This window comes from Pieris rapae, chromosome 2 (assembly GCF_905147795.1).
Source record: "Pieris rapae chromosome 2, ilPieRapa1.1, whole genome shotgun sequence".
NCBI classification, from domain to species: Eukaryota; Metazoa; Arthropoda; class Insecta; order Lepidoptera; family Pieridae; genus Pieris; species Pieris rapae.
In genome coordinates this window covers 451305-476901 of record NC_059510.1, presented here as the reverse complement: position 1 = coordinate 476901, position 25597 = coordinate 451305, and the positions used below count along the sequence as shown (strand labels likewise).

The 25597-nt window shown below is 31.9% G+C and overlaps 2 protein-coding genes across 2 annotated transcripts; one reads left to right on the top strand and one right to left on the bottom strand.

The window, feature by feature from the left end:
* The first annotated feature begins 281 nt into the window (after positions 1 to 281).
* LOC111004045 (tubulin alpha chain) lies at positions 282 to 19929 on the top strand. The gene is made up of 10 exons (XM_022274860.2): positions 282 to 369; positions 11230 to 11452; positions 16323 to 16495; positions 16764 to 16892; positions 17016 to 17186; positions 17372 to 17575; positions 18445 to 18500; positions 18782 to 18878; positions 18957 to 19069; positions 19329 to 19929. Exons 1-10 carry the CDS (start codon positions 367 to 369, stop codon positions 19510 to 19512), a joined length of 1353 nt encoding a protein of 450 aa, XP_022130552.1. The 5' UTR covers positions 282 to 366; the 3' UTR covers positions 19513 to 19929.
* Positions 19930 to 20351: 422 nt separating this feature from the next.
* Positions 20352 to 25450, bottom strand: LOC111004047 (palmitoyltransferase ZDHHC6). The gene is made up of 8 exons (XM_045632226.1): positions 25282 to 25450; positions 24969 to 25150; positions 24535 to 24619; positions 24195 to 24322; positions 23731 to 23901; positions 23347 to 23553; positions 22934 to 23121; positions 20352 to 22459 (listed from the first exon to the last, which is right to left on the bottom strand). The coding sequence occupies exons 1-8, from the start codon at positions 25331 to 25333 to the stop codon at positions 22345 to 22347; spliced, it is 1128 nt and encodes a 375-aa protein (XP_045488182.1). The 5' UTR covers positions 25334 to 25450; the 3' UTR covers positions 20352 to 22344.
* Between the last annotated feature and the right edge of the window lie 147 nt (positions 25451 to 25597).

The following is a 25597-nucleotide window of genomic DNA, read 5'->3' as shown; positions in this document are numbered from 1 at the left end:
TGACCTACTTGCCTGAAAAGGTTGTAGCATAAATGATTTATTTTATTTCACTTTGATAGGTCCAATAGTAAGTAAGACACAAATATATAGGGTATTCTAAAAGCGACTAAGAATTTCACAAAAAGCTTTCTGTATGATACATACGAGCTAGAAGAGTATATACCGGATCCGTGACATTTGTATATTAAAATAAATGTTCCATCAAAAAGTTTTATCAGAATAGTCCCTCCGTGTCTCCAGCGTCATATAAAACTGGAGAACAGACCGCATCGTCATTAGTCCGGCCCGGTGCGTTGCCTTGCGAACCCGCCACGCCAATCTCGCTCTTATTTCATTACATTAAGGACCTTTATATACCCATTCAATATGGTAAGTGCTTTTTTTACGTTTTATACGAACGATCATTTGAAAGATTTAAAAATTTTTGGTGTTTAATAATCAATAAACTCTATTTTATTTTTATTCCGTAAACAATTACCTATTTTTTTCTGCTAAGTTTACTACAAAGTTACTAATATTTTTGAACTGTCACAATGATTTGAATTTTAAATACATATATAACACACAATTGTCATACATATTACTGTTATATAAAAGGTGTAAAGTTTTCCTGTTTATTAGCTCTATAACATGTAGACTCTATTAATTAATTGCTAAAACTGTGTAACACAAAATAATATTTTCGTCCTCAAAAGACTTAATTAAAAGATACCAGAATTTATATACATTATTTATCTATATTATATATTTTAAAAAAGAAATATATTACTATCGTTACTTTATATATAAATATCAAAGAAATTCAATTCAATATATTTGTTTTACAGGGTTTTCTAAATATTAAAACATATTACAAAATCTGAGTATTTTCTACACGTTTACGACTATCGCCTTTACAATTAAAAACCTGAGCTTTTGAGCTTTCAATTATCTGGGTTATGAGATTTAATGGCTCACAGAATATTGATTATCCGGCTCAGTTGCTAAGCCCTATTTGTTCAGCTCTGGAAAGCTAAAGTCTGCAATTAAATTGAAAGCTTAATCGGATATAATTTCGCTTATACAATTTTTTTTTATATTTTCTAAAATATCAAAATTTCATATAATTAGTAAAATTGTTTATAAGATCATAAAACGTTTTTTTCAAGACTAACATTCACAGACAGAAAATAAGTCACATATCAAGCAAATTGGTGATAAGCTTTCTATTGACTTTCAACCTCCACACAATATTATTATTCTTGGGCCTGAAAATAATGTTTATTATAAATTTCCCCATTTAGAATTCTTTACATTGAGATCTCTTACTTTCTTGGTTTTCGTTACGCTATGTATTATTCAAGACTGATAAATATTAGATCAGGCATATGCAATTAGTTCCCGGGGCCAGGACAATGCGTACATACGGGAACAATGTGCTATTGTTATGCATACTATATGCAAACGTCAGGAACGATTTGTTTTTATTCGATAAAAAAGAGGCATTTTATAAACGCGGTTGCTAAAGAAAGGGTGATTACCGTTATTTACAATATATAAAATCAAGACACGAAAATATAAGCACGCATATTAATCAGTATTTTAATTTAACACTAAATTAAACTTATCGAGAAAGTTTATTTGTGACATATATCAATGACAGTTGCATTCAGCGGAGGGTCAATGATCGGACTTACTCAGTTAACTTAAATTTAATTTTTAAATGTCACTCGCAAAAATTTCTTGAAATTAAAATCTAGTACCTATGGTTATAGTGGTTATAATGGTTATATGGACATAATTTTATTTAAACACGATCAAAAATCTGTATTGCTTTTAGAGTGAAGCCAAAAAGGTTTAAGTATAAAAAAATATGTGCGTGTACTAGTGTACACACGTAAGAAGTGAAACTACTTTATGACGTTATTTTTCGAAAAATAATCTACTATATGCAGCTTTACAGATATTGGTTAAATTAAGTTAAAGTTTAACAAAAGGCTTTTATTACCATAGACATGAATACAATTATTTAATTTTACCTTATTATTATTAAGATTATAACAGAATTTCAATATTTGTAATATAATTATTACTATGGCTGAAATATGAAATATATTGTTTAATTAAATACCTAAACACTTTAATATATTAAATAAATTGTGTAACTAAATAGTCTAGTATATCGTTTTGATATAAATATTACCATGTGTTTCCTAAATAATAAAAAAATAGATTTATTGATTTAGTCGATCACGCCATAGACCATTATTATACACCCCACAATACTTGTGGGTGTTTGTTGAAGTCACGACTTACAGAGGGACGTGTTTAATTTTACATAAAAAAAATGCGTAAATATTAATAAAATGTCGATACCATTACAACACTAAAAAGTTTTGCTTTTGTCGCATAAATTATTCTTAGTAAGTCCGAATGTTAACATCGCCTTATCAATTGGAGCTTCCGTGGTTAGTATGGTACAAAAGCAATATCTAGTCCGTGTATATAACGATGGTTATAACACTACAACATACATATATACTGTTTTAAAATACTTACCGAAGAGAAGTAACTTTGAATACGGGGCGATGTTATATTTTGGGGGCCATGACTCATTTTGTACAAATTTATACAAACGACTATCTGTTTCTTTTTATGGTGAAATTGTAAAATTATCCTGACAATTCGCGGTTTTTACAGTCTGCTTAGTGGCTTTGAAGTGTTAAATATCATTGCAATAGCAATTCAGTTCTCAAAATACAAAAATCATGCAAAGCAATATTTAACTGAATATTTACTGGTTCATAAGCTGCGTGACTACTCTCGTATAAGCCTTGCCTTAAAATTTAATTTATTGGAATTGTTAGTGTTTCGAAAAATGGAAATTGAAATTCTACCGGTAAAAAAATTAAAATTAAACATTTTATATGGAACATAAGATTCAGATTAAGAAGAACAGGTATCATTTATTCCACGATTTTAAATTTGAACCTGTAGGAGTCCCTACTCATCGACAAAGAAAACAGAGGGTGTAGGCCGAGAGAAAACTCGGCACTCTTTTAAAAAAGCAAATCATCAAACAACACTTATTTTAAAACAAATATAGCAAATTAATTAGAAGGTTAAGCCCAGCACTAGTCCCAGGCCCTTTTATCAACTAGATTTTCACTAAGTTTATGGTAAGCCTTTTTACACAGCTTTTCTTTAATACATTTAAAATAATCTAATTTATAGATAAAACAATAATTTGCACTCTTGCGTTGATATAAAAAATCCTTTTCAATCTCTGTTAAATATGTCGCTCAAGTTTTAGCCTATTTTTCAAAGTCGGTTCAAAAGTTGTCATTATAATTCTATGCTCTGAAAAACTTTGATAATAGTTAAAATATGATTACATTATGTTATACATAAGTTAGGGTAGTATTTAGGCAATGCCTCCGATGTCATGTTGCCGCTCCCCATGAGTCACTCCTATCATGTCTGGAATTCATTTGCGTTTTTAAAACATTTGTTCGGTGGGATTGGTTATTATTTTACGTCAGAATTTACCTACTCGAACTGAAAATCAATCAATAGTTATATTTCATTCAAATTATATAGTAATATAAAGATAAAACAGTACTAGTAAACATCGTGGTGGAGCGGATTTGATTCCCGGCAAAATAATTTGTTTATCCATCCAAGCGCGAAAAGCTGCTTAATTATAATGAATAGGCTTAATGTTTGAGGCAAACATTATAGATGAGTCCCTCGAACATATTTTTATAAAACAAGTCTTCCTAGACTTTTAAATCGTAAAGTGTCCTATAAAACCAAATTAACTATTGAGGATCAGTTTATGTGGGTGTTCAAAATGTAAAATCATAATTACTTCGCAATAAAATAGAGTACCTTTACCGTTTCTGACAAAGTGTAATTGGGTTTCTTGTTGAAAAAGAAATGGTTTTTTCTTTCTTGTCTTTCACAAGGACAATAACAATAGAGATTAATAAAACAGACACAGAATGTGAAAGGATGTTATATAAAAAGTATTCTTGAATCATCAAGTTTACAATTACAGTCAGTTTTTATAACAATGATTCATATGTTTTTAGAACTGTGGTTCAGCGAATCAAATTAAACACCGTTTCTAAGAAATTTCTTTTTTGGTTTTGTTTTAGTAATTCAATACTATCCAATACTTATTGTATCTACATTGTTCAACACATTTCATATGTGTTCAAAAATTGTTTTCTTTGTGTCCTAAACGAATATATTAAACAGCTAATACCTAAAATCTTTTAAGAAGATTAACACACATTAATATATTTAAATAAATTGCCTTTTTAAATAGTACGTAGTAGTATATCGTTTTGATATAAATCTTATTGTGTAACTCCTGATTAAAAAAAGTATTACATACATACGTGTTCATAAATTGCTTTCTTTGTGTCCAAAACATTAAAAATATATAACCTTTTATATTAAAAGATCTTTTCATTTTCAAATCAATGAAGATCTATTCAATAAACACCCAAAAAAATAACCAATTCATCATACGATTTTCGCTTTAAAATATCATCAATCTAAATTCTTTACACAAAACAGATCATTATTTTGACAAAAGAAATACTTTACTATAGAAAGTTGGAATATTTATTGGTTCAAGCAATTTAATTAAAAATACCATTGGTATTATATTTGATTTTTATTACACCTATTTTAGGTCAAACTTGGATATGGCTTTAAAAAAACAGAATTGGCTAAGATGTTTGATGTATGAGTTTTTATTTATGTATTGTAAGAGAATTTTAATAAAATTTCTTTTTTTATATTTGATTTGAGTTGAGCCTGTCTGCAGCTTTAAGAACCGCCTGTGTTAAAACTAAGTTTAAAAAGAAAACAAAACCAAATTTAGAGTGGAAACTAATTGTATTTAATAAGGTATTATAACCCGGTCGTTCCACTCAAGTGATCCGAAACAATGCCAGATTTAGCAGACAGCTCATTATTGCCACTCCTGCGCAGACGCACTCAATGAAGCATTTTCTCTACGAATAATCATTTCCTGTGGTAGATATTTTAAAAGCTATGGTTTGTTAGGGACAATAACGATAGGAAATCTCCATTGCGAAAGTCCTAGCTTTAGTTTAATTGATTTATGCCACAGGCATGTTTGGAATACATATTTTTAAAATTACACTTTTTAGAATTACATTTCGTTTTTTTATACTTAATTCACTGATATTCTAACATTTTACGGAAAATGTAAACGAAGAACATCCGACCGGTGTCGTCTTCAACTTCGTTATAAATAAAATATTATTATATATGCCTATTAATTGGAAACATAAGCATCTACGCCGCAGTAGTTCTTAGTGAATAATTCTTATTTACAATGATTTAGGTAAATATATATTTTTTACTGAATACATGGAGCAAGAATAATCTAAAGCTACCTTGCGTTAGGTCAATGCACTAGCTAATTTCCAATGCCGGTCCCACTTGAGTCAACAAAAAGTGCTATAAAAACATAGACAATAGACGATCGAACTTGTAAAGTTTGAAAACAAAATACTGCAATGCCATAGATTAATCTTTAACTGCAAATAATTATAACTGACGTTAACACTCTCAATGTCAGAGGGCATAGCGAGTGCGTTGCCAGCTTTTAATTAAAAAGTGTCTGTGTCCTTTCTTATTTATTTATTTATTGATAAAAGTTTGCTGACGCTCGGCACTTTGTACAGTAAAATACATTATTTTATATGACAAGCAGTATAAGCACAAAAACATAACATTCACGAATAAATAATAAAAAAAATAAACAAAACAATTGATTTATAAAAACCCCACCAAAATCGATTTAAGGTGTGAGGGGAGCAACTATGGATATCCAGACTGAGCTCGATTATCACAATGCTGGATCTTGATGTCGGTGAATTCAAATTAAAAATCATTTATTATTCATATAGGTTACTTTGTACACTTAGGTATGAACGTCAAAAACGTTGGGTATTGCCCAAACGGTGTTCTGGTTGTGAATGGAGGAAGAAATGGACCGATGGTGTAAATCATTCTGCGTCCATTTTATTAATGTTTATTACTATTATGAGTATTCTATTGTGAAAACAATTTATTTTTCATCAAGACTTGCGTCATTTTAGAATCGGTATAAGTCCTCTATTTTATTTAGTAGTAATTGATGTTTTAACTTTTTGGGCTCCCACATAAATTGATCTTAAATGGTTAATACGGTTTTATGGGACAGTTATCCCTAAAATGGTTAACGATATAGTAATTGTAATCGATTTCAAGTCGACTTAGTAATTGGTGGTAGTTTATGTAACGTGGGAAAACACCCACATTTGTAACATTTTCGGAAAATAAAGACAGATTATATTACCATTAAACCCGTATGCGTCTATTTCCATAAGCATCACATCGACAATCTTTTTGGGCCTTTCTGTATTTGTTTTATAATCTTTTGTCATTCTAATAGGCAAGTAGGTGATCAGCTTCCTGTGTCTGACGCACACCGTTGACTTATTGGTTCTAAAACAAGCTGATTTCTTCACCATGTTTTCTTTTACTGTTTGAGCGAATGTTGTATACACATATTACTTTCCATTGGTGCAGGGGAATGATCCTAGGACCTTAATGATGGGAGTAACTAGGCTGCTTTAGTAACTAATTTACGGTAACAATTTCGTTAATGTTAATTCAGATTATCGTAGAATTTTATCATACGGCGGACGGTGATTTACTTGCTTATAATATTATTCGCTTATAATAAAAATGTGTCAGATTTGGGAACCCATTTAAGTATAAAATATCTGTGTTTCTGCACTTCCCAGCTCTTCCATAACAAACTTAATAGTACACTCCAGATAAAGATTTTCAATTAATTTTATTGTAATGCTAACAACACGTGTGTGCATGAGTGAGTGTGTGGGTGCTGGTAGTAGATGAATGTTTTCGTGTACAAAGTAATACTCAAACAATTCTAATTGCAAAACTAAAATTCGGCTTAATATTAACCAAAGCATGGATTTAGCTATTCATCGGATAATTTACGCTGAAATTGGAAAAGCTGTGTTTAACAGAGTCAGTTGATTGATGATTCCATGTTGGTTTGATCGTGCCACGCGGTGCTATGTACAAAAACAATTTTTCAGGTATTCTCACGTAAAATTATAGTTATTACAATATATTAAACGTTGTTAAAGAATAGTTAATTGTATTATAGTGTAGGCCAGTAAAGTAATATTATTTTATACAAAAGCTTTACGTCAAAAAAAATACGATTTTCAGTGGGATTTAGGTTCGATGTTGGTTGTTGTAGAGATGTTTAATGAAGATGTTAAAGCTTGGTGCAAAATGGCTTTAATTTTTAAAATATGAGCTGATGAGGAATATAGAATTAGGGGTAGTGGAGTTGCGACATACAAAAGACTGAGTTGGCTTATTTAAACGTTGTTATTTCTGAGCAACAATTCAATGAGTGTAGACTATTTACTGGACATTATCGTAAATGAAAATGTTATAATTTATGAGTGTAGAAAAAACTAAAAGGCTCATTTTGGCTTAATTATGCTAACATTTAGTTTGCGCTTATTATTATTTACATTTATATTTACTTCGTCAATATGAAATTATTATTAATTTTATATTTCTGTGATCATACAATAGTTTAAACACATTTTTCTTGCCACAGTAGAACATATTTTGACAGTAGTTCACACGTAGGCCTCTTCTAGCTCTATCCACCGGTTTAAATCCCGGCAACTCTAGTCCACACAGACCTCGCTGTGGTTTACCCCTTTTTCTTTTCCCATATTGATGCCATTCTGTATTGGATCTTGACCATTTCTCACGACTTTCTCTAATCATGTCCATAGCTTTATTTTCTTTAAAAGAATTTCCACATTTGTAATCTTTCTTTTGTCTGCCGTTACGTGATTGTTCAAAGTGACACCCAACACGATATTTCTCATTCATGTTGAAGTTGAGGTTGAGGTTCCATGTAAGGCATGGCAGGACACATGTGAGATACATTTTTCTTCATCGAATGGAATCCTAAATGTTGTCACTCTTCTGTCAATCTCTATATCTGTTTAATCTTCGAAACATATATACTGGCCCAGTTATACATAATTGTCGACGTATTGAATGCTTTTTCCATCCACCAATATATTTTTACACTATTTTCTTGGTTTTATTTTTTATAATGACAGGCAATTAGCTGAAATGACTGAATTCCTTATTTAATTGTTAGCCAGTACGAAGTAATTTTCTCCACGAGAAGTGTTTAGCGTTAGAAAAATCTTGTGATCCTATGAAAATATAATTTAACATAAAATTACAGTCATTAAATTATTATATTCTCTTTAAGGTACCCTTGCCGGCCCACATTAGTTTAATAACCTGCAATCATCTTTGACCAAATTCAATTTTAATTGCAGTATCAAATTATGTATAAAAAAATTGTCATTTCTACTAAAAAAATATTAAACAAAGGCATGGTTTGAGATATGATTTACAGTTGTTCTTTATAAGTTTAAAGCTTGTTGATCCTAATATTATTAACTTATAATTAAATTTAGCTACATTTCGTTTAAATGGAATAAAATAGTTCAAATAAAAAAAATACTTTTACTAAATAACTAACTAATAAGACGGATTATCGACGAAGATATTGTTATTGTACATACTGCAATCATGAAAATATTCAAATTTTGTCGAAAGTAAGTTGGCTATAGGGTTAGAGCGAAAGCTAATATGTAAATGATACGATTATGCTTATATATACTTCCTGAGTATGTCCTAAAGCCCCTTCCGTGAGGGGTGAAGCACCCTTCTTCTAGATCGAGTTACAATCATAAAAGACCTATGTATACATTAATTTCCAGTAATAAAATCTTGGACGCTCCAAATTTTTATTTTTTTAAAGAATATCTAATTTGCTACTTCTTGCCTATTTAGGAAAACCTTTTTAGAAGGAGCATTGTTTAATACATTATAATTATTATATATTATAATTATTATATATTATAATTATTGTATATTATAATTATTATATATTATAATTATTATATATTATAATTATTGTATATTATAATTATTATATATTATAATTATTATATATTATAATTACATATTTGCCTCCTCTGACACATGCCTGTGTACCCTACGGAGCCTCAAGCCGGTAAACGGGCAAGAGGCTCCGTATACTTACACAAAAAGCCTAATACTTAAAATCGTTAATTTAAATCAAAAATTAGACTATCATTGGCAAGTTACCTAATAACCTTGCAACTGTTCATACCAGACTAATAATTGAAGACCAAATCATGAAGAATAAATATATTTTTTTAATTCTATTGTTCATGGAATCTTTAAGTGGTATTCATAACTAGAAAGACACGAAAGACGCGTTAAGCTGTCTGTAGCTAATCCCTGTCTAGCGACACCCTTTTCTACTTCAATATAAATTACCAATTAGCTAATTTGTAATGGTTACAGTGTACGAAAATTAGCCACAAAATTAAATACTATTACGCTGCTTTACTTGACGAAACAAAATAGCAATGGATATAATATAATAAAGGTAGTTGTTTCAAGTCGTGTGTAACGAATATCGAATGTAGCATTTAAAGTTATCGTATCAGTTTGCTCACACGATACGGTTTTTATTACCCATTCAGTGTGTTATATGCATCGGACATGATATCAATAAATAATCTAGATCACAGATCACATATAAAAAGACAATAGTTGTTGTCTTAGTTATCTGGACATTAGTTTGTTTGTTTTATTAAATACAGTATATATTAATATAGTACAATAAAAATAATTAAATAAAAAGATGGCTAACTGGCCGCCTTAATGCTTTCGAGCAATCTTCAGGCAACAAAAACCTTATTAGATGCTCACCTCATATAGAGAAGAAGCATCTAGCAAGAAGTGCAAAACTACAAAAGACGCCAAAGGTATTGAAACAAAGCAACGCAATCAACACATGTAAACAGTGGAATGGGCAATAATAAAAATCCTATTTATCATTATCATCCTATTCATCACGAGACATGGATATTTTAAAACCAAAGCCTTATTAACGATAGGTAGACTAGAAACCCTAAAATAAAATTTACTAATAATTTTTCCCTAACGCCCCAAAGGAAGTATAACTTCAAAAATGTATAAGATCTACTATGGTTTGGATAGAAAAAACCTCAGTTTTATCACGAAATACCATCTAAAGAATCATTTGAGGGACTCATTGTATTTACTACAAATATAGAACAATCGTAACTTAGATTACAATCGATTCACTTTATTCCTTTTAGCTATTATTTAACGATATCCGTTTCTAAAACAACATTCACAATGATTCGTGCTTTAAAAGCTCATCATTAAAACAAACAGCCATATAATCAATTTAATGTGAAATCAATATTTTCATGCGTGTTTTTTCAGGAAGGTAATGAGTTCAATAAACTTTGTCAACCCTAACTCTGAATTTTGTTACAAATTATTGTTCCGCACGAAACTATGTTTGACACGTAAGGATTAGTGGTTTTGATAAAAAAAACATTGATCTTATAGTAAAATATATATATAATACAATATTTGAATCTAGAACATGTAATATGTGATTTAAAATTAGTCTACTATTCGTCTATATTAATCATGGTAATGAGAATGCAAATTAAATAGTGTGAATTGGGGCGGAAAACGTGCTAACCATAAGAATATGATAATTAATTAATATTTTTATATAATTTATTCAAAGTAAAAATATGTATTGAAGGTTTTTACTAGCTCAGCTAAAGCTGGTATTACCGGGCATATATCGTCTTGTCTTTACCAAACAACAACAACGTACCTTTAACAAATGAAATTGTTATAAAAATTTGTCTAAGTATTTTTTTATACAACGGTTTGAGGCTAGAAACTCTCTATGCCAGACGGCTGCGTTGCCGGCTTTAGAGAATTGTTACGCTCTTTTCTGGTAGGATCTGTAGTCGATTTGGTTTGGAAATACTTAAGTAGAAGATGGTGAAAACGTCTTAAAAACGTGCAGTAGTGGAACGACGGACGTCGAAGTGATTTCCTATTGTGACCTTTTTATATAAAAATTAATGTAGTAAAAACATAGTACATACTATGTATAATTATTAACAACGATATTATCCCCATTATTGTACATGCGATACCGTTATAATATAACAAACAAATCCGATAAACCTTTTCATCATTTGGTTACAGAGGGAATGCATCTCAGTCCACATTGGCCAAGCCGGTGTCCAAATCGGAAACGCCTGTTGGGAACTCTACTGTTTGGAGCATGGCATCCAGCCTGATGGCCAGATGCCAACTGATAAGACCCTGGGAGGTGGAGATGACTCCTTCAACACTTTCTTCAGCGAAACCGGAGCGGGCAAACACGTCCCTAGAGCTGTGTTCGTCGATTTGGAACCCACCGTAGTCGGTAAGAGCAGTGACTAAAATTCTCTTAGGAACGCGCAGTTAAAAACTTCTTCAACGGCGAACTAAGAATTTTTATTGTAACCTGCTAAGCTGTATACCGAAGATAATTTACGTGGTAAATTAAAATAAAAGCAACACTGTAAAGAGTCAGTCAACCGTTAATTTCATCAAAATTTATTTTATAATTTTTACGTTTTTTTAATTATAAATGAAAATTGCATTAAATTAATTTAAATTAAAAAAAAAAAATTTAAATTATTTATTTATAAACCTTTTATTTAAATTTAGAAGATTTCAGATATTTTTTAAACTTTACCACAATATATATAATGCTAAATATACAGTATATGTTACAAGCTATTTATTTTTACATACATGACAATTATAGTAAATATAAATGTTAAGTAAATTATCAACAGTATATAATTATACTAAGTCTAATTGGTTCAAAATGACAAGCCCTGGAACTCCTGGAACCTAGCGAGATTCAGCGCAAAATCGACTCCTGTTGGTTAAAATCAAATAATAAATTGATTGGGCAGAACATTAATATTCGTCAATACGTCAGCCTAGACGCTAGAAAAACGGAATTCACAAAAAGCCTAGACGCATATTACAAAGCATTAGCTACGCTGGTAATGGCATTTGGATGAATAAAAACTGACCGTAAATTGCCTTTCTAAGCTGGGTCTACATCACCACCACGTGGTTTCTCAATTATAATAAAATTAAACGAAAATTGTCGAGTTAAGTGGCATGAGATGAGATGTGATAATTACTTACTAGTAATTACTAATTTTTAATTTTTATAACATTTATGTTTACCATAATTGTCAGATATTTTATAATATAAATATGTATTTATAGGTATGATGCGGTGTATTTTAATAATTAAATATATGAGTTGATCTTTGTTTTGTAGTTCTTGTTTTTTTTGAGAAATTATTTTCATATAAAAACTCGTGTTATAGAGCGTACAATAAACTTTTTTTAATTTACATTATATGTAACGAAAAACAATTAAATTGTATCAATTTTTTTTACAATTTTTACATAAACTTACCTTAAAATTAAATAAATAGTCTAGCTATTCAAAGGGGGAACGCTACCAGTATCTTCGGAACTTTGGCTAAAGAGCGCTCCTTTTAGTAATATATTTTAGTTTTTATATTTTACAATAGAATCTAAGTGCTATTTCATATTAAAAATAACGTCTGTGTCAAATTTCATTCAAATTCGCCACGCTTTGATCGGACCGTATTACACTTAGGTAATCTTAGTTAGATTTTTATATAACTACGCGAGAAATATCTCAAGTTGGATCATCACAAAAATTTATTTAAAACAAATCCTATTTTAATATGTTGTGCACTAGAGCTAAAACGACGGGCATCGAACCCACTCAAGAGCCGCGAATGTAACGTGTTATTACGTTTATCTGTATTCACTGTACTTACCTAAATTGACATCACAAATTGAAAACGTTCCAATGTAAACTCTTGTTGGTATTATTACGGATAATGGTGGAGGCTGGTGTTAAGACAAACGTACCATGCGCTCAATAGCGAATCTAAATTTAGAGTTTTCGAAGTATACAATTTTTAATTTGCTACATCAGGATATTATTATTACATCTTCTGTGCAACAGTAGTCAAACTGTCAGTACAGAATTGCAGTAGGTGTTCTTCAACTGGAAGACCCATGCGACGTTTTAGATACGAAGATTTTCTCAGGAGTTGTGTGCTGCGATATTGCGTGATGAGGAAGTTGCAGGCATCTGGTTAGCGCTGCGCCTTCTTCCAGAGCCTTTTGAAAAAATATCTCTGGATATAGAATGAAAATAAAACCAAGTGGTGTAAAGTATTTAGGTGTAAGAAATTTCTGTATCTGTTTCGTGATAATTTATTTTTCTAAAAGGCATGTGTGTCTGACACACCGTCGACTCCTTTCCTTGGTTCTAAGGTATGCCGTTTTCACCGACAGAGAATGGAACAAATAATCGTGAGATCTTAAGAATCTGGCTTTCTCAATAACTCTATTATCTGTATATCGTATATCAAGCGATTTGCATAGCGCAGGAAATCTAACACGCCACGCTTCGCTCGCTGTTGTATCGACGTCACACGTTGCTGACTTTGCACATTTTTTCAAGAAACACCAACACGTATAAAGCTTTTTTTATGATTATTAAATATCAATACTATGTGGAACCAACTGCCCACTGAAGTATTTCCGAACACTTTAAGGAAAGAGCGTAACAAATCACAATTGTTAAAAGACCGGTAATAGACTAGCCCTCTAGCATTGAGAGAGACCATGGGCAATATCGCTTAACATAACTAACTTACTTCATCTAGTATACCTCCTGCCCGTTTGCACCCTGTTCTATATTAAAAAAAAGTATTACCAAGATGCTTCCAAAATCAAATTTGAAACAATTTGCATATTTTAATGAACCTTTCATTAATTCTACTTATGTGTAATTGTAAAATCATTAAAATTATATCTATTCAATATAACCTTAGTATATTTTATCATGGATACAAAACGCCATTGTTCATCAACATTACTGCAGAAGCTAACCTCAATGCAAAACCTATTTAACAATGAATTAAGGCTTTTGAAAAATAGGTTATGTTGGAAGTGGTTCTCTTTGAACCCTGTATCTTATTTAATATTGGTATGTTCTTCTAAGGCACTAAATATTGTAATGAAATGAGGCTCTTCAGGACAATTATATTTAATATAAGCGTTGGTACAACACTGATCAATATTAAAACATCAATACATTTAAATTATGCAAGTAGAAATGCATAGAAAATGATTGAATGATTGATTTGAGAAATGATGATACAACATTTTATTACCAACTCAAGGTAAACTTAATATAATATGGACATTTAACATTTTACTGAGATCGGTTTCCTTAAAGAACATTAATTGTAATGTACTTTTATTACAAAACATGTAGGATATCGAATAACTGATACGTAAGATTCCCCGAGAAACACAACATGAGCCAAGTGTGTCGGGTACGAATTCGCCGTATTTTTTTCCCTTATTCAGGTACTTTTTGTGTTTTATAATTCTTAGACAAACTGATAACTATCAGCATCAAATACAATTTAAAATTAATTAAATTTATCTTTATTTATTATTTTAGAGATACACTATAGTAGAAATAGAAAAACGTTAAATAAAAAAGTTAACAGTTTGTGATGTAAGGACACATCATTACAATATGTAATGCCTTAGAGGAACATACCAATCCTAAATAAGATACAGGGTGCAAAGAGAACCACTTCCAACAACAATAATATTTATACAAAAGTATGTGTGTTGTGGCAGGTAAGATAAGTAGACAATATAATATATAGGACATCACACATAAGAAGAATATAACATTTAATCTCTATACTCAAATAAATATAATAAAACATTCGCATATAATTTTTCGATCTATAATTAAAAAAACAAAAGTCTCGTTAAAAATGCTGAGGGCTTTTCGTAACATAAGTGGCGAGGAAAATGATGTCCCGTCTCGAGGGATTAAAGGCAAAACGAACAAAATTGTTCGGCCCCCATAAAGCCTAAAGGGGTGCAAACACAGACGACGTCATACAGTGCTTTATGAATGCACAACACGCTCAGTACGTTTAATCAGAGGTGGATTTACAAATTTTCAAAGTATAGGCTGTGAAATTTTGCCGCCATTTTCTCTATCATTGCCATGTCCTAGATTATTTTGAGTAGACCGTGGGGCTGACAGTTTGATAGGGGGAAAAAGGAAAGAGGGAAATACACTTTTTACAATTACGAATCTTTTCACTCATGTGTGATCTGAGGGCGCACCGATTGATTACTGGCTCCGGCCTACTAAACCGGCTGGTAAACCCAATTTTCAATATATTCACGAAAGTTTGCATTTCGTATATTTTAGGATTAGCTTATTAGTGACAAGAACCTATAGTTCGTGTGTGTCAAAACTTAAAATCCATTTCGGTTCTTGACTCTCTATCATAAGATTGAAGTACATTCTTTAATAGTAGAACATGCCTACTCCATTTTAATTGAAGCGAAATATATTTCGTATATAAAAAATAAACCATTTGATTCATACTAATTGGTCGTCAAGTAAGCTTTCAGAGACATAAAAATATATAACCCCGAGAGCTCCAATTAAACCCTGAACATTCCACTTCACTTAACAACCACTTGAGCTTCGCTAATTAAATCACTACGTTTTGCTTTTACTAACCACATGTTAGACACTCGCAAGTCCTTTGAACTTTAGGATTAAAAGAAATATTTTCACGTAAGCTCCGTCGGCAATGAATAAAATCAAGTATTGCTTCATTAAAATATATTTTAATATAAAATATCCAATACGATTCGACCCCGGACTTTTATTTAACCATAGACATCCATACAAGATCTGTAATCGTCGTAGCCTGATTTATTTATTATGATTTATTTGATGATACAAACTTTATATACCACAAAGAACGGCTCGGTGGCCGTCGATACACAATGCATACTAACATAAGAAGTCTTGAGTATATACCTCCTTATAATGTCTTCTTACCAGGAAGAAAGGCACACAATATTGACAGTCGTCTGGACAAATTCTATTAGTATGGGAATATGCCTCAATAGCTCTTAAACACGCTCTATAAAATTCTAAATGGTGGACGTAACTATTGACAAATATAATTAACAAAAATTATATACAAAAAATGCATTTAACGTAAGCCGAGTAAATCTCAACAATGACTTATCATTAAAAGTGAGGATCGGCCGAGTAAAAGAATTTTATCAAATTATGTATTTCGAACAGGCTAAAGCCTTCTTAACTAATATCCTCTTTACAGACGAAGTCCGCACGGGTACGTACCGTCAGTTGTTTCATCCAGAACAGCTTATCACTGGCAAAGAAGATGCGGCAAACAACTACGCGAGAGGACACTACACAATCGGCAAGGAGATCGTCGATGTAGTCCTTGATAGGTTGAGAAAGCTCGCTGACCAATGTACTGGACTACAGGTATTTATGGACAATGCCAAGTTTTTATGGACTTGTTTTAAACATTTTCATTGAGCTAATGCACAAGACCAATAAGAAATTTAGAGAGTAGGTAATCAGGATTTTGGTATTTAATTTTTGAGTTGACAGTGAATTTTGCACATAGAAAAATAGGACACGGGGGAAACGAGCAGGCTCACCTGATGTCTAGTGATACTGTGTCCGAAGCCCATGGACACTCAATCTTCAAATGTATGCACAATTCAAACCTAATTAATTTTAACTATAGGGATTCCTGGTGTTCCACTCGTTTGGCGGTGGCACTGGTTCAGGATTCACCTCTTTACTGATGGAGCGGCTTTCTGTGGACTACGGCAAGAAGTCCAAGCTTGAGTTCTCCATCTACCCAGCACCACAGGTAACAGTTTATTAGGTACCTAGAAGAAACAGTGCTCGGTGCGAACATGAACTATGATTCATGTCCAAACTGTTAATGAGATACGGAGGTCAGAGCTTTTAATTGAATTTTGTTTTTCTTAAGGTATCTACTGCAGTAGTGGAACCCTACAACTCAATCTTGACGACCCATACAACCTTAGAACACTCCGACTGTGCCTTCATGGTCGACAACGAAGCCATCTACGACATCTGCAGGAGGAACCTGGACATTGAAAGACCAACGTATACCAATCTCAACAGACTTATTGGACAGGTAGGCTGATAAGTTTATAATAAGAAAATTCCGACTTCTTTGAGATTTTAATAAAAAAGACGAAACTTTATTTGATTAAGATTTTATGTCTTAAAGAACATTTACGTCTTAGGGTAACATTTAATTTACATTTTAAAACTAGCTAAATTTAAATATAAATTTATTTACTTTACTTTTTCCCGCAGATCGTATCTTCAATCACTGCATCGCTCCGTTTCGATGGTGCTCTCAACGTCGACCTAACAGAGTTCCAAACAAACTTGGTGCCATATCCGCGTATACATTTCCCACTCGCCACTTACGCCCCAGTTATCTCCGCTGAGAAGGCTTACCATGAACAACTGACTGTTTCCGAGATTACCAACGCTTGCTTTGAACCTGCAAATCAGGTATATATTTTGTTTCAACTACTTTCGTTACTCATATATTAGTAAAGAAATAATGCTATAATGTGAACACGCTGCATCATCATACCACAAAAATCACAAAATATTAATATAATCATATTTTCTCTAGGTGTTTCATTGGCGTTACATATTTCAATACGCAATTATAAGATCGGCCACTAACTAAAATCACTGATTGTAGGTAAATTTTATTTTATTTAACCATGTGATGAATGAATTGAAAAATTGTTTCACTAGTCACTAGAGCGGACGGAGAAATTATGAATTTTTCTCGCTCTTAACAGCGACTCCTTTTCAAATGGATGTAATTCTAAGTAATGGTAAAATTTTCAAATATCGGCACTGCAGGCAAGCAGGTCTTTAAGTAATATTGATAGAGTCTGGCGACTATCCAACCCATTTACCCTTTTAGGAATTCTATTAATCTGATATACGGGATTCTTTGACTTATTTATTATTAGGCACTACAACCTCTTTTAGTCTTGACCTCAGATTTCTGAGTCTGTTTCATGATAATTTTTAAATCTAACAGGCAAGTAGTTGATCAGCCTCCTGTGCTTGACAGACGCCGTCACCTTTTCGGGTGAAAGACCGTTTCCTCACGACGTTTTCCTTCCCCGTTCGACCTAATGTTAATTGCGCACATAGAAAGTCCATTGGTGCACAGCCGGGGATTGAACCTACGACCTCACGGATGAGAGTCGCACGCTGAAGCCACTTGGCCAACTGCACTATGTATAAATATGGTTTACAATGTTTTAATCAGAAACAAGCAGTTTACGAATTTCATTAAGTTTCAGTAAGTATTAGGTACATATTAGTATTATTTTCCAAAAAAAATTCTTTTTCAGATGGTAAAATGCGACCCTCGTCACGGTAAATACATGGCGTGTTGTATGTTGTACAGGTAATAGTATATTCATCATTATTTTTCTATTCATTATTCTATTCTTCATTCTTATTATTCTATTCTGTCGCATAACGTACAGTAATTGCAGATGTTTACTTATATTCTCATAAGCACGTATACAGTGTGTAAACAATGTTAATATAGATATACAAATACATACATGTAGTGATTATATACTGGTACATGATCATTGAGGCTTTTATTTTAGTAATAATTAATTTACATAGAAGTTTCAATTCAAACATTTATACTATGTACGCACGCACTTATTATTTTAGAGGTGACGTTGTACCGAAAGATGTAAACGCAGCCATCGCTACCATCAAGACTAAGCGGTCCATACAGTTTGTTGACTGGTGTCCTACTGGTTTCAAGGTAAACTAACCACTACTTTAAAGGCTATTGACCAAATATACATATTTACATTTAATACTATTGTATATTTTTTGACAGGTGGGAATCAACTACCAACCGCCAACAGTAGTTCCAGGTGGTGACTTGGCCAAAGTTCAGCGCGCTGTGTGCATGCTGTCCAACACTACAGCCATAGCCGAGGCTTGGGCTAGGTAGACTTCTTGAAATACGTAGTTATAAAAATAATATATGATGCGGCTGGGTGTCTTTTATATTCTCTGTGGCAAAATTGGCGCCAAACAATGAACAATTCTTCGTTATACTTTAAGAACGCACAGATAAAAAATACATATAGATAAAATACACAACGTAATTTATTATTGAAGGGTCTGGGCCCTTGACACAGTATGCTTGTTTTATATTTCAAAATATTAACTTGGCTTTATACAAAACCCATTTTTTAAATTTCAGATTGGACCACAAATTTGACTTGATGTACGCTAAGCGCGCATTCGTTCACTGGTACGTTGGTGAAGGTATGGAGGAAGGAGAGTTCTCTGAAGCTCGAGAGGATCTTGCAGCTCTCGAGAAGGATTATGAAGAAGTCGGAGTGGACTCCACTGAAGGGGAATTGGACGAGGACAACGAGTACTAGATCCGAAGAAGCTTTGTGGTCACAACAGATAAAATATTTCACTTAATAACATTCTAAATACCGAATTGGAACAAACTTAACTCATATTAGGAAAAATAGCGTATTGTGTGTGACTTCCAATAGTGAGGCATCCTTAGGAGATTCTTAAATAATGGTATACTTTACGATCTTTCACTAAATAACAAATTAGTCTTAAGCAACTGAGTTAATACGAATGCTTATTAACAGTGCAAACTTTTGAAATATAATTTCCTTGAAATATAAAGTTTGTGAATCTGTAATATTTGATTTGCATTTATAAGAGAATTCGTGATAATATAATAGATAAAGCTTTTTATATTTTTTGGAATAAACTTATTACGCATTAATTACGATTATATTAATTTATTTTAATGCACAATAAAGATTTTACACTTTTGCCTTTGTTTAAATTTTCCTATGGACGTCGGTCACCAGATAGGTACCACATTTGACCTAATAATTGCCTCGTTCACTTAGTCTGTATGGCAGACAATTTTAAGATGGACACAGGTGACATAGATTTATAAACGAAAGAGTTAGTCATAAATCTACTACATTTGACATAAGGAAACCATACTTAGCACTAAGGCACGTGTTCTAAAACGTATTTCAAGTCACAAACGCGTCTTGAGTGCTGTCAAATACGTCACATCTCATACAGAAACAATATCGATCTGAAGTTTACGTGGTTTTCCTACTAGTTATCCTATAAAGATGCTAGCGATTGCACAAGTATGTAGAAAATGCATGACGATGAAATGAATCATAAACCAGGCTATCATTGTACTATGATATATTCTACGACAAAAACAATAAACTCCAAGTTATATTCTTTATTTACACAATCACACATCGGCTCATACTAAGTATCGTAAAATACATTTATAACATTTTGTGATTACGTTGTAAACATTAACAAAAAACTGTAAAACTTTACAAATATGGAAATAGTAAAATCGAAAAATTCATATACAATTCCAGTTTATTATCAACTTAATTAAATACATACATACACTTATATAAGGAGTTTTTTGGGTTCAATATTAAGCCCCAAGTTTACTTCAAGGAGTACCTACTTCCTTCATTTCCTCGATTGGTGGAGAATTTACGAAACATCCATTTAAGCAAATAATGTATGAACTTCGCGACTTTTAAAAATGTTTCGTTCACTCGCATTAACCAAAGACAAAAATTAAACTAATAACAATATAGTGCCATCTCTTTCTATAACAGGGAAAACGCAATTTGAAAGAGATGACGACGGACACATTTTAATACATATATTAAGTCTTCATAAAATGCGTTTGTGTAAAAAAAATATAAAAAATACACGAAATAACGTATTTAAGATAGCTTGCCACGATAACTTTAAATATAAAATAAAAAATAATTTCATATTGATTTGATATATTGGGTAAGTATATGTAAATTCTTTAAAACGTAACAAGTACCATACAGTATTATATTATTACGATATAAAAAAATAGAGCACCTTAAAATAAAACTTACAATATGCTTTCTTCATGAAACATTCGAAATCTATATCGAGTCAAGCATTTAATCACATGACACTTCCTCTCTGCTTGCGATTGCCCAGATGTACAGATATGTACATCTATCATATGCCCAGAGGTGAAGAAACGATTGAAATAAAAACTTTCTACAATATCGGCTACACGCAAATATGTATTATTTAGCAAGTAATTCATGATAGCTTCTATAGAGGGCACTGAGCACGCGCAAGCGGATAGGAAGAGATTTATGAGAAAGAGAAGAGTGATATAGAGGTTGGTAACGGAACGATTATAAAAAGATGAATGCAAAAATTCAACAGAACTCTCGAAGAAGGGTATATCTGCCTTTGTTTATGAGTAAATACTTCCATTTCTGTACCGCGTCTTTGAATTACTTTAAGCTACACTCATTGCAATATTTCGTTTTTTTTGTATTGCTTTAAAAACCTGGCGCTAATGTTAGCTTTTTTATTGAGAAAAAGTGATACCCCGTGAAGTTTTAACACGGTATATCGGTATAGTAAACATTCATACACATTTTGACGTGACGTCTAATAAATCTATGAACGCCGGTTGTATGAATAAAAAAGCATGACTGTCCCGTTACGCTCATAGTACGTATGCGCTGTATCTATCTCTCTTCCACTCGAAGACTCAAGTACGCAATTTTTAATAAAATTTCAAAAAAATTCATCAATGTTTTGTTATGACGTTTTTACGTAACTATCGTCCGTAGACCGATTTAAAGAAAATTACTTTTTCACTTTACTTATGAGTGTACACTTAATTGTTAGCCATTAAAACAACTCTTTAGGAACAAATTAATCCTAAATAAGACATATCGGGAAAATCTGGCACTTCTTTATGAATTATAAATCTTATTTAATGTCCGGTGTGAAAAGTGCGAGTTACTAAAACTAAGCGGTAAATTGTTTCGGATTCTTTCTACAAATAAAATCGAGATATTTATAAATATGACAATTCTCTGAAAACGGAATACCTACATAAAAAAGATGTTATACTAGAATCATCGCGGCTTTTACTACTTCTTCGCTTGCGTGCCCAAATAACTACCCTTATTTATTTATTATTTATTAATCCTGTGTAAATGAGGATTTTAAATATCATAAAAAAAAATTATGATATATAAACTAGAAAAAAATCACACCAATCATGTACTAGCCTGGGAGGTAACCTTGAATGACTGATACCAACTTGTATTGTAAAATGCATCTTATCACAAAGCAATAGAGTCGCAATTGAAATTATTATTAATCTATGGTAACGTGTGATTCCGCTAATCGGGTTTGACCTTCAGCTCATCAGCGGGCACGACGGCCTCCCGCGGGAACCAGCCGCGAGGAGCCCGGGCCTCTCCCGTCCGCACTTGCTTTTCACCGAACAGCCATTGTCTGTAATAAATAGGACAAATATATATTTCTATTTTATCTATACTAATAATATATGTAATCATAAAAAAATAAAAATAGAAAATTAAAACAAATTTAAAAAGTTTCGTTGCTGAGGCAAAGTACTTTTAACGCAGGGGGCGTAAAGTCCCATTTTTTGCATGTTTGTAACCCAAAAGTTATTGGCCCGATTGGAATTAACTTTTTATTTTATTTAGTATTCTTTACAATCTGCGTCAAATAAATTCTAATTATTACGTCAATATTAACAAAATGTACAGACTTAATTCTGCGAAAACTATTTCCTCGAAAGGAATATTACCTCAAATATAAGTATGTCGCAGTAATGTAGTTAATTAAAGATCGATATTCAATCAAGTCGCTAGGATTTTGATTTAAATAAAGCAGTATCGAAAACAGCTGATTACTTTTAGCGTGAAATACACAAGATTACCGCAAAGTGGATGCTAAAAATACCTTCTTTGGCGAGTGGCCCGAACGACGTCCCCGACGCGAAGGGCCAGCCGCGGCTCGTCGGTGCAAGGGGCGGACAGAGCCGCACGAGGCCGAGACAATAGAGGAACCCAGCGGCCGGAGTACTCCGAAACGGCCGCAAATAAACGAGATCGTTGCTGCTTCTCTATCTTCTGGGCTTTTTGTTCCATCTGCAAAACACATTCAGTATAAATTAACATATTTCATGAATCTATGCCATAAAAAATATTAAATATATCCCCCCCCTTTTTCATATATTTACAATAAAATATTAGAGGAACTAAATCCTAACATCCCTGAGATTTCGTTTCCACGAATCAAATTGGCACCTATATGGAATATTCCGTGTTATAAAATATATTTTTAAATAAATATTAATTATGAAAAATACTCACAGTGAGATCGTATTGCCCGCAACCGTCCAGTACGGGCCACCTGAGTCCGTCGTAATGACTTCCAGCCCAGACCTGGTACCAATTGGCCTTCCATCCTAAGTCATATGGATACACGAAGGGAGGGAGACCTTGTTCCTCCCGCCTGCCTACAGCCTTCTCTACTATCCATTCTTCTATAGTAGTGCGATTGCTAAGGATACCACGAATCTGTAATTACCAAAAAATACAAAACTTCACTTCACTTCACTTTCAATTAATAGTGGCAAGTCTGAATTGAAATGGACAAAAGAATTGGTTACAGAGATGAAAGGTTAAACAAAAATTTATTTAATTATCTCTGAGCTGCTTAGATAGAAGTACTAGCAAGTGGCTTACTATATATACCTGAAAGTAAAGCAATGCTCCAACTGCAAGAACTACCGCCACTGCCATGCCGGTAGCCAGCAACGTCAGAAGTAATGTGGTGAGTGTGAGGTAGATCATCGGCTCTTGGCCAGTCCCATTGTATAGGTACCACACACGGTTGATTGCATGATACAAACATGTTACTAGGACCTGGAATTTTTTTTTGGATAAAATTGATACAACAATTTTAAATTGCTAGGAAAACATTATTTAAGTTAATTAGAGATTTTAAAATGCAGTTATGCAAGAAAGTGGTAATAAATAATATACAGTTTACAATATGTGCAATAATTTAAAATTTTATTCACCTTTTAAATTTGCTAAATTTTCTTATGAAAGACACAATACATAGTACATTTAAAATAAAATATTAGCAAATTAGGAGGTATTAAATTGGCAAAAGAATGATAAGTATAATTTAAGTTTTTAACTTTTCAACTTACAATAGATGCATGAAAACATCCTAAAACAGCAAACATGAGGAATGTAGAGAAATAGCCATGATTAGCATGACCAACACAGCAGTTGATCCAAGGGCAGTGATGGTCCATTTTCTTAACACATCTTCCACCTAGAACAATTTGACGCACTTAAAGAGTTAGAGTAATTAACTAATTATGCAAAAACCAAATCTTAAGAGTGACCAATGTCCTTCATCAGATACATCATTTTTAACATTATAGATATTAATATTTAACATAAATACTTAGTTAAATATAGATTAGAATGGAAGTATTTATAAATTACTCAATTACATATAAAAAATAACATATTTGAACATACATTTTTTACAATGATGAGATCTAGGAGCCTTAAATCCTTCACATACTGTACAATATTGTAAGTAATCAACATCTTCTTCTTTTTCCTGAAAAACAGTATGAATTATTTAAATAATTGAAGTAAAAATTAATATAAATAAAATTAGTAAAATATAATTATACTGATTTCACTTATATATTAAGTGTTTTTTTTTTTTAGTAATGGTAAAAAAAATATTATATATTCCATTCTTAATCATGAAAATTAATATGAAATGTAAAAAGTGTGTTTTACTGCATTTATTTATATTTCATTTTAAATAAACTTTAAGACTTATATTTATAAATAATAAATATAAGGCCAGTCAAATAAGAAATAGGAGTATATCAGTATGGTAAATACATAGTAATAAGAGTATGGGTTTAAAATTAAAAAATAAACTTAAAGCTACTTACAGGTTTCCACCCCTTTGGCACAAAGCCTGGACCTTCAAGAAGTGACTGTAGAAAGTAATACAGTGTGAGAGCTGCTAAAGTAATAAATAAGATAGAATGTAGTGCAGCAGCTAATGATACATGTGGGGGCCACCACATACTCATTAAATGTATCATTGCCCATGTTATTAGCTTTATTATTCCTGTAAGAGATTATATATATATATTAATTGATATAAAATTTAAAACTTAGAAATATTTATTATTTTATGATTTACTTATGATGTTATAGAGAATTATATTATATATTTAATTATTTGTAACGAGTACATACCCAATACTGCAATTGGTCCCCAGTGGCATAGTCTTTTAAAAGGTGATGACATGATTCCTTTTAATTTTAACACATTTTGTAAATAATAAAAATATATATATTTAACTACATAATATCACGGTTATAAATTCATACATTTTATGATTATTATTTTTTTAATGTCAATACAAGAAAACATTGAAATTAATTTTGAAAATAACCTCTAGTTAGTTGTGTATTTTCGATTTGAGTAATGACTGTTTAAAAATTTGATAGTTGACTAATGACTTATCTATCAGGTTGAAGTTTTGAGAAACGAATTTTGTGTACTCAAACT